The 11,134-nt window shown below is 47.1% G+C and overlaps 1 protein-coding gene across 1 annotated transcript; it reads right to left on the bottom strand.

Moving 5' to 3' along the window:
- Positions 1-3,596: 3,596 nt before the first annotated feature.
- Positions 3,597-4,398, bottom strand: bhlhe23 (basic helix-loop-helix family, member e23). Its single transcript, XM_056275297.1, has one exon. The coding sequence runs from the start codon at positions 4,323-4,325 to the stop codon at positions 3,642-3,644; it is 684 nt and encodes a 227-aa protein (XP_056131272.1). The 5' UTR covers positions 4,326-4,398; the 3' UTR covers positions 3,597-3,641.
- Positions 4,399-11,134: the final 6,736 nt, after the last annotated feature.

Raw genomic sequence — 11,134 nt, 5'->3', positions numbered from 1 at the left:
AAATAGGTACGAGAGGGACGCCTCATGTTTTTGAGTCTGTGCATCACTGACAGGGGACTTAAAGGGACTGGGATGAAATCATAAAACCCAAACCGAAGGACCGAAACCAAACAAGAGAAGCATTCGACTTCTGCGTCTGTTCAGCTTTTGTGGCTCATTTACTAATTTTGTTTGCAAAAACGGTCATCTTCTCATCTTCTGCAGTGATGCAAATTCTTACCTTTTTTTTCTTCTTTTTTTTAGGGATCTGGATGCAGCAAATTGTCATTGGGTAACTGACACGGTGGATAAAATGACCAGACTGGTGCAGAAGGTAATATCACCGTACAAATGTGCATATGCTTCTTATTGAGAGCAAATGGGCTGTGATGAGGATTTCTAAATGGTTATCGCCTAACACAGAGCAACAAAATATTATTTTACCCTTTGACTTTTCGTGTCCTCTAACGGCACTGAGATGCATGAGCACCGCCTCACTGCCTTACCACTGATATTACCATTACTACTGTTATTGTTATTACCACCGATACGGCTGTGTTGATTGCTCGATTCATGATGGGATTTCATCAAGAAATACAACAAGATGCTGAATCACACTGCAGCCTACACATGACAGTGAACAGCGGTAGAAGTTAAGAGACCATCCCTCGCTTGTAGGCCACTAAAGTCAGAGGAAGGAAAAAAGAAAGGAAATCCTATCTGCCATCCTATAGTACATGCCCATGCCGGTCTGTCTGAGAGGACGGAGGGCCCATGTTAACTGACATGCTGCGACCTTGCCACTCGAAGCCTATTAAGACAATAAATTGAAGCGGTGCAACGTACAGTCCGGCGTCTCGACATTAAAGGCCTATAGGGAGAACAGGCACCCATCCGTTCGTGCAAAACTAAATAAATAAATAAATGAACGCTTCCTCCATGGTGATTAGACGGCATGCGGACTGAGGGCCCAAAGCCTGGCGTCATCAGAGGCATTTGTCACATCTCATCCCCGCCGCCCTGCCTGTCTCTTGGGGAGGAGGTCGTGTCATCAGAGGGCCAATTTAGGTTGTCGTGGGAAACCTGCTGTTGTGACATGCGGCTAAACTGTAAGAGAGGGACCGCGCTGCAACTCTCCATCACTCACCGGCCGGCGTAGATGAGCCGAGTTTGGACCTCGTGGGTTTTGAAGCACGGCTCACACGAGCACACAAGGCATTGGCTGTACTAGGAACTGACCAACACATGAAGCACAAAATGTAGAAAAAAAAGAAGTACGATGTGTGTTATCCTCCCTACCTGTTGGTCACTGTGCGAATACTAAGCCCTCTGTCATTTAGGGCCATGCAAATAAACTTGACTTGACTTGCACAAATGCAGCAATCTAGCAGGTAGACCTTTCTGACAACAACGCACATTTAGTTTAATATCGGTCTTTGATTTGTGACATGTGCATAAAATTTTAAAAAAAAAAGATCTCTCGCAGGAGACAGTGTGGCCACTAATGACAGCAAAAGCCATATTTTGCAGACTGGCTAAGTTAAAAAAAAGTTAACTGATCTGCAGTACAGGATGAGTAAATTTTATTATAGCGTAACTTAATGCGTTAGTAAGGAATCATGTGGGAAATAATTTTCCCTGTGTGTAATTTTCTCATTTTCAATTCCGCCTGAAAAAAAAGCAGAACCCGCAGCAGTACTTGTTAAGATTTGATTTTGCTTATTTACAAGGAGACAATATAAGTGGGGGGGGGGGTGAAAAAATGGCACATAATATTTAACATGCAAGCCAGTGAAGCTGCAGTCTTATTCCAAACAGGAGGGAAAATCCGGGTCATGATCAGCGGGGCAGGACCAAGACCCAAGACCCAACATCGGGCAGTAGGCAGTACAAGTCCAACAGCAACACCAGAGAGGGTTGAATATTCTCAGACTGAGACAAGAACATGGCTGCAAATATACTATTCAACAGCAGTAACACAATATTACAACGTCTTAGTGTATAAGTCCCCGCTCTCCATCATCACCATTGGAAGCCGCTACACACGGTAGCCACGTGTGCGCGCGGGTGTGCGCGCGCGCGTCTCGAGAACTACGCCGGCTCACTCCTAACCTGCAAACCAAATTGGCCTTGTAATGTTCATCGAATTAAGTCGAGGAGGGAGACAGGAGCTGGAATCGTGTTAATAACTGTCTGGGGGTGAGACGGGCCGAGGAAGCTCGCAAATCACCCAAACACCCAGAGACAGATCCTGGATGCCCCGGGCGCACTATGCGCCCTTCCCCTCAGCACCGCCGACCTCCGAGCAGGCCAGAAGGGCCCCCACCAGCCGCAATGGGCTCCCTTAAACACATATCCCGTTACGTCAACGGCTTATTAGCAAGAGAGAGAGAGAGAGAGAGAGAGAGAGAGAGAGAGAGAGAGAGAGAGAGAGAGAGAGAGAGAGAGAGAGAGAGAGAGAGCAAGTGGTGTGGCCCGGAAAGTCCCCAACTATTTGTATGCGGCAGGCTGGAGGCCAGCGCGCTCCGCGGGAGGTGGAGCTGCACCTAATCAGCGTCATGGAAGGTGACTGCTCCCTTACTAACGCTGCAACTTGATGACATCTTCTTCTTTTTTGGGGGGGGGGGCATTTAGGTGACTCAGTTTTTCCCCTCTTCTTTTTATAAAAGTGCTACCACATTTCTCTCGCGTGCGTCTTGCAGAAGTTGGATCGGCCTCTTTACTGCCTGTAGTAGCTGCAGCTTTAAACCAAAAGACAAGAAAACCCAAATAGTTTGCCTCGAGACCCAGCACCTCTCCAGCTAGGGCGGCTGGTTCGGCCAAACAAGAGCAAGATACGCTGTGAAGTGAAGGAAATCCGATCCGAGCACGCGTATGTGCTTAATTATAAAGACACATAAACCAGATCTGAACTTCGTGTCGCAACGCAGCCGCACGGCGTCGTTCGTGTGTGTGCGCGCGCGTGTGCGCGCGGTTACGTAACCGTTGTAATGGTCGGATTCTCTTTCCACAGTTGTACAATTACAATCATGTGAAGCGTGCAATGACACAATCCTAGCCCGGCGATAGCCGAACTCCTTTCTTTCCCCCAACAAAGTCTGAGCCTGCATGGGACCGGGATCTCCCCCCCACATGTCACGCGGTAAACTGGCCGTGGTCGGTGCTGCAGCGGACGGCAGGTGCGAGGTGAGCCGTGGGAACTGGACCGCATCCTCGGCACTTCTTCTTAACGTGCTAATGGTGCATGTTGCATAGTTTACACATGTCAGAGGGTGACATCATACCTCTTTTTTTGCACAATTTACCCCCCCCCCCAAAAAAAATCCAAAACCTATTTGTCAACGGCATGTTGTCTCTCACAAAAAGAAAAAGAAAGAGAGAGAAACGGACTCTGATTAAACAGATGTTTACTTTGTTTCCAAAACAAAACCTTGTCATACATAGGCCAAAACAATCGTTTCTATGTAGCGTTTGTTATATCGGAGTTGAACATTGCGGTTGTAGATATGTAAACATTGTTTAAGGTTTATGCATCAGACTAAAAAAAAAACAAAAAACAAAAAAAAACCTTTTTCACAGAATGCTTTATAGTAATTAGAGTGGGAGGGAGAGACCGTCGTGGATGCAGAAGGTAAAAGTTCGGGTACCGGAACCGAATCGGATCAAGGCTTGTCGTTGCAGTGTTTGAAGAGGGTGGAGGGCGTCCCGGAAAAAGTAGTACACTTCTCGGCGCAGGTGGCGAGCGCCGAACTCGAGAAAGGGTAAACGGCAGCCTGTCCAAAGGGCGCCAAGGCGGTGGGCATCGGCGAGGTGATGCTCTGTCCCTGGTTCAGATACGCCACAAGCCGCCTCATCTCCTCCAGGGCCTGGGCCTGCATGAGGATATAGTTTTTGGCCAGGAGAAGCGTGGCGATTTTGGAGAGTTTTCTCACCGAGGGGCTGTGAGCGTACGGGATGACGGAGCGCAGGCCGTCCAGCGCGTCGTTCAGGTCGTGCATGCGTCTCCTCTCCCGCGCGTTGATGCTGAGGCGCAGGGAGCGCTGCTCCTTGGGTTTCTTCGCCAGGGGTCCCCCGTGCTTATCGTCGTCGAACGCCGAGCCCCGCTTCCGGGACTCCAGGGTGTCGAAACCGTCGTCGTCGTCGCTGGTCTGCTCCCCGCCGCTCTCGTTCGACTTGCTGGTCTGGCTGGAGAGGAAGTCGGCGGCTTGCGTGAGCGGGAAGCGGCCGGGGCTTCCAGCACCGTGGCCAGCGCCGAAGCCGAAGGCGGACTGGCCGTAGCGCTGCGTCAGGTCGAGCAGCGTGTCGTTGCTGATGGACTTCAGCAAGTTGTCTTCGCCGGCATTCATGTTTGTCTTCCCCAGAGGAACAAAATTGTTTTTGTTTTTCTCACCACTGGAGTTGTAAGGCGACGCGTCCCTGTTTCCCCCCCTTCTTCTTCGTCTTCTTCTTCTTCTTCTTCTTCTTGTGGTTTTGCAGAGTAACAGAGTGAAAAGGCTTCCGGGAGTTACTCTTTCCCTGGGAGTTGCGCTTTTCCCCTTGCCACGCGCTTTCTTGGCGGCTCTTCCAGAGGAGGACTGTTAATCTGAGTGTTCACCCCCTCTGCACGCAGCGCTCCCCCCTCATACTCTATACGTCCAGACAGCGCCGCTTTCCCTAATTGCGTTTTTGGTTTTTTTTAAACGACGTTTAAAGACGCGTTGGTGAGAGCGTGGAGCGCGCGAACTGACTCTCCCCCCCCCGTTCTGGTTCCTCGTGAGCGGCCGGAGTGTGACTCGTGCGCTGCTCCGCTCGGGCGTTAGTAGGAGCGCGCGGCCCTCCGGGATTATCTGTCTGCCCCGTCCAATCAGGAGGCGTTTTAATTACCCGGCCCGGGGCGCAGACCTGCCCCCCCTTCCCACCCCCGCCTTCAATCATTATCTGGATAATTGCGACGCGGATTGACGCGCGTTATGTGTGGTTTAGGATCTTCACTTCAGGTCGCTTCCTCTTGTGTACGTGTACTTACTCGTACTTGTCTGCACAATGTATATATATGTATCCATCGGGATATACCTTCCTTATACTCCCCGGGATATGTTTTATAATTGCATTTTTATTTTATTCTCATTTTATTATTATTGTTGTTGTTCCATTTCTCTTGTTGCACAGTTTTGGAGTTGCCGCAAATAAAATCACCACACTGCTTATTATAGGCGCGCTTGTACTTGTGACAAACAAACCTTTGAATCTTGCATTTTTGTGAAAGCAATCTCAAATTGAGATGCTATCTTCTCCGGACACATTGGGGAAGAGGTGTACATCTTACCAAAATCTAAGCTTTCTAAACGTCAGTTACGCCATTTCCCCCCCCTTCTTTCAGACACATCCCACGTTCAGAAAACCTCGGCAGGCGGCTAATGAGTCTGTCCTGTCCACGTTGAGAAGTGTCCAATATCATCGTGTTTTCCACGCTATCGTCTCGGTTCCCTGCATAAAGTGAAAGTTGTATATGTGCGTGGATGAACCGTGCCCGTTTGTGTACAAGTCTCTGGTCGCGACCGTGACCCATCTTGATATGTCTGTTGCTGAGATCAGTGAGCTGGGGGTCAAAATTCAGGGACAGATTAACAAAAGGAGGGAGGACCCTGGGCGATGTATATTAGTCTGCCTTGGACGGACCTGTGAGAAACGGGACTACAAACCGGCGAAGCGCCACAGCTCCGCACTTTGCACATTGGCCTGTCAGTGTCTGCGCGAGCAACAGATGCTCATGGGCACGCTGCAGCCATTCAGCTTTGCAAATATTTGGTCAAGCCTTTTGTTTCGACAAATTGTTGATATCGAACATGAAAATCGCCGCATTTCTTTTACGGTGAAATTGATGCGACAGGCTTAAAACAATGATCATTTTCATTACCGTCAATTATAATTAAATCTAATGACGGTGAAATTAAGAAATACGTCGGGAGCTTTCGATGCAAGTAAAAGGTTTTCCTGAACAAAAGACTCGTCAGAACTATTTCTGGAGCTAGGATGCCTGCGACCGGAGCCCTCCCAGCTTTCATGACAAGCCTGCCACCGTGTGTCCAGTATGACGCATTACACCAATGCGCCCGGATACCGTCTATTTACCGCGTTCATTACTCCTGCTGTCAAAACTTGGGACGATATTCTACAATATCAATTACAGTTTATACATTTGTGCAATTAAAGGGATGTGGAGACATAATTTGGTAAATTCATGTTGGCGACTTCTTGTATATGGCAGAATAAGAAGCCTGTTTGAAAACGGAGAACTGAAAACATTGTGCTCAATGTCTGTGAATGTTCTCATTCATTCAGGTCATGGTTATCCAAAGGAATTGAATCAAGTGCAACTGGACTTGGTATATATCAGTGAAGACGTTTCGCCTCTCATCCAAGAGGCTGCCTCAGTTCGTGTCTTTCTGACTAGACCAAGCTAGCTTGGTCTAGTCACAAAGACCAAGCGTCAGAAAGGCACGAACTGACGAAGCCTCTTAGATGAGAGGCGAAACGTCTTCACGGATATATACCAAGTCCAGTTGCACTTGATTCAATTCCTTTGGATTGTGCTCAATCCGTCCTTGAAGTCTGACTCGTTCTATGCAGATGGCTCTATGGCGTGGTATCTGGAAACAAGCTCAGTTCTCATGTAAGAACTACAGGAATTCTGATGAAGTGCTTATTGCCCTGTAAACTGACCACCAATTTATTTATTTATTTAGGATGGTGGGGTGGAACAGGAACGACCAGATATGTACTGAAGGTGGCCAAGGCTGGCCCTTGCTCCCTGGGCTCCCCTCTCAATACACACCTGGAAGCACTACTACGAGTCTGTCATTTGCAGTGGAATACTATATAATAATATGGAAACACAGCTAGGCTAATGTAACCTAACAGTGGAACATCTTCCAAGACTCAATCAAGACAGCTGTGAGTAACCATACATCGTCCATCAAAGAAAGTTGAATCAGTTCATCTGGACATAACGTTTATTGAGAGAAACGTTTTATCACTCATCTAAGTGACCCCATCAGTCTCAACTGACTGCAGGTATCCCCACCCTTATAAACAATACAGTTGCACAACGACTGAAACCAACGATCAGTTTCATATGCAAATAGGCGTGACCGTTAACTAGAGCTACAATGGCCATGTGTACTATTCACAGAGGATTTGGGAATGTTGGCAATCACAGCATCGTAAGATGGCGACAGATGTACTCTTAGCCCCCATCGGTTCAGAGATGGTCGGTCCCTCTTCACATAGATGGCCTCTTTGACTCTCATTGAGCATGCATAAAGACATACATCGTCCACTATAGACCACTTTCTCAGGCTGATTGCAACTGATCTTGAATCGGTTTACCGTCTTACTCGCTTTTCGAGGCCGCTTCCGGTAGTGATGGCGTTACAGAGAAGACAGACAGACAGACAGACAGACAGACAGACAGACAGACAGACAGACAGATAGATAGATAGATAGATAGATAGATAGATAGATAGATAGATAGATAGATAGATAGATAGATAGATAGATAGATAGATAGATAGATAGATAGATAGATAGAAAAACGAAAGAAAGAAAGAAACTGGTAACAACCGCATGCAAGACAGACTTGATAAAGTGAATCACTGCTGACCATACCTGCGCAACTGTCCACCGAACATTTCCGGGGCACACAGAGTGTGAGGGCCTACTATGACCAGTAGATGGCAGAAAAGATCGTGAAATAACAAAGCAGCATAAACACGGGCGCTCTACATTTCGCTTTACTACAGGTCAGTGAGTTTTATGACAGTGTGTTTTGGGTTCTTCTTCTTTTTTGGGAGGGGGCAGTGCAACTGTAGTATTACATTTTTTAAACGTGGTAGAATTTTGAAAGTAAAGTCAGATAACATTTCAAGATAATGTTCGAATTTCGAGATTTAAGTCAGAAATGCATGAACAGATTTGAAATCACACACACACTCACACGATTATAGTTATCGTCGTTGTTATTTTAGTTATTATTACAGTTGTGTTATTGTCATTTTCGGTTTGTATTGTTGTTCTTGATCTGTTTGGGTTTTTTTTCTTTTAATGCAACATCTGTTCAGACAGCTCTGTGAAATGCACTTCAAATAAACTTAACTAAAATAAATACGCACTGACATATCACCCTTACCGCCCGCGTCGCCATGGTAACTGTAGATTGGCTGCCATACAATGGCGGCACACCATTTGGCGATGGCAGACGATTGAACCTCCGTGTTGCAGTGACAGAGAAAGACCACCGCGCGGTAGTAAAGCATTTGCTATCGTCTTAAAGATGGCGTCGTCATCTTTCTGAAGAACAATTCGCACACGCATGCACTTAACACCACAACACACACACCCACACACACACACACACACAAACACACACACCCACACACACGTGTATGTGTGTATGTATGTGTTGTATGTAGAATATATATGTATGTATGTGTATATGTATGTGTGTATATGTATGTGTGTGTGTGTGTGTGTATATATATATATGTGTGTGTGTGTGTGTGTGTATATATATGTGTGTGTGTATATATATATATGTATATATATATTTTTTTTTTTAATATATTTTTATATATATGTATATAAAATCTCCCTCTCACCCTTTTTTCGGGTGGTGTGTTTCTTCCTCAAGCTTGGGTCCTCTATCAGAGGCCTGAGAGTTTGAGGGTTGTGCGCAGTATCTTAATTGTTCCTAGGACCACACTCTTTGGGACAGGGACCTCAGACGTTGTTCCTGGAATCTGCTGGAGCCACTCTCCCAGTTTAGGGTTCACAGCCCCTAGTGCTCCTATTACCCCTAGGACTACTGTGGATTTCACCTTCCGCATCTGATCTAGTTCTTCCCTCAGCCCTTGGTATCTCTCTAGCTTCTCATGCTCTTTCTCCCTGATGATGCCGTCGCTCAGGATTGCTACATCGATCACTGCTGCTGTCTTCTGTTCCTTGTTGACCACCACATTGTCTGGCTGGCTAGCCAACACCTGCTTGTCAGTCTGGAAACTGAAGTCCCACAGGATCTTAACTCTGCCATTCTCAACCACCTTTGGTGGTGTTTCCTATGTGGACTCAGGGACTCCCTGTCTGTATTCCTATACAGATATTCCTGTACACTATCCCAGCCACTTGGTTATGCCTTTCAGTGTACACTTTCCCAGCTAGCATTTTCCACCCTGCTACTAAGTGCTGGACTGTCTCAGGGGCATCTTTGCACAACCTGCCTCTTGGGTCTTGTCTGGTGTGGTAGACCCCTGCCTTAATCGATCGGGTCCTGAGTGTCTGTTCTTGTGCTGCTATGGTCAGGGCCTCAGTGCTGTTCTTCAGTCCAGCCTTTTCTCATCACTGGTAGGATTTTTTTGATATCAGCTACATCATCTATCTGTCGATGGTACAACCCATGGAGGGGCTTGATCTTCCATGATACCTCTTCTTCTTCTTTCTCCCTACTCTCTGTCTTCTGCTGCCTGAGGTACTCACTCAGCAGCTCATCCGGGGGGGGGGGGCTCTATCTGATGTACTCATGGATGTTCTTTGTTTCATCCTGGATAGTGGCTCTGACACCCACTAACCCTCAGCCCCCATCTTTTCTCTTATCGTACAGTCTAAGGCTGCTGGACTGCAGATGGAACCCTCCGTGCAGTGTGAGGAGTTTCCGTGTCCTGATATCTGTGGCCTTTACCTCCTCCTTTGGCCAGTTCATTATTCCAGCTGGGTATCTGATGACTGGTAGGGCATATGTGCTGATGGCTTGGATCTCATTCTTCCCATTGAGCTGGCTCCTCAGGACCTGCCTCACTCTCTGGAGGTATTTAGCTGTAGCTGACCTCCTTGCTACCTGCTCATGGTGGGTGTATGTATATGTAAAGACATATATATGTACACTCACTGGTCATTTTATTAGGTACACCTTGCTAGTACTGGGTTGGACCCCCTTTTGCCTTCAGAACTGCCTTAATCCTTCGTGGCATAGATTCAACAAGGTACTGGAAACATTCCTCAGAGAGTTTGGTCCATATTGACATGATAGCATCACGCAGTTGCTGCAGATTTGTCGGCTGCACATCCATGATGCAAATCTCCCGGTCCACCACATCCCAAAGGTGCTCTATTGGATTGAGATCTGGTGACTGTGGAGGCCATTTGAGTACAGTGAACTCATTGTCATGTTCAAGAAACCAGTCTGAGATGATTCGAGTTTTATGACATGGCGCGTTATCCTGCTGGAAGTAGCCATCAGAAGATGGGAACACTGTGGTCATAAAGGGATGGACATGGTCAGCAACAATACTCAGGTAGGCTGTGGCGTTGACATGATGCTCAATTGGTACTAAGGGGCCCAAAGTGTGCCAAGAAAATATCCCCCACACCATTACACCACCACCACCAGCCTGAACCGTTGATACAAGGCAGGATGGATCCATGCTTTCATGTTGTTGACGCCAAATTCTGACCCTACCATCCGAATGTCGCAGCAGAAATCGAGACTCATCAGACAAGGCAACGTTTTTCCAATCTTCTATTGTCCAATTTTGGTGAGCCTGTGCGAATTGTAGCCTCAGTTTCCTGTTCTTAGCTGACAGGAGTGGCACCCGGTGTGGTCTTCTGCTGTTGTAGCCCATCTGCCTCAAGGTTCGACGTGTTGTGCGTTCAGAGATGCTCTTCTGCATACCTCGGTTGTAATGAGTGGTTATTTGAGTTACTGTTGCCTTTCTGTCAGCTCGAACCAGTCTGGCCATTCTCCTCTGACCTCTGGCATCAACAAGGTATTTTCGCCCACAGAACTGCCGCTCACTGGATATTTTCTCTTTTTCGGACCATTCTCTGTAAACCCTAGAGATGGTTGTGCGTGAAAATCCCAGTAGATCAGCAGTTTCTGAAATACTCAGACCAGCCCGTCTGGCACCAACAACCATGCCACGTTCAAAGTCACTTAAATCACCTTTCTTCCCCATTCTGATGCTCGGTTTGAACTGCAGCAGATCGTCTTGACCATGTCTACATGCCTAAATGCAATGAGTTACTGCCATGTGATTGGCTGATTAGAAATTTGCGTTAACGAGCAGTGGGACAGGTGTGCCTAATAAAGTGGCCGGTGAGTGTATATAATATGTATGTATATATG

This window comes from Lampris incognitus, chromosome 2, assembly GCF_029633865.1.
Source record: "Lampris incognitus isolate fLamInc1 chromosome 2, fLamInc1.hap2, whole genome shotgun sequence".
NCBI lineage: Eukaryota > Metazoa > Chordata > Actinopteri > Lampriformes > Lampridae > Lampris > Lampris incognitus.
Note: the sequence above shows the minus strand (reverse complement) of the source record. Positions and strands in the feature narration are given on the sequence as shown.

Excerpts from the sequence above, each read along its gene's own strand:
- bhlhe23 (XM_056275297.1), bottom strand. The coding sequence starts at position 4,325 with ATGAATGCCGGCGAAGACAACTTGCTGAAGTCCATCAGCAACGACACG.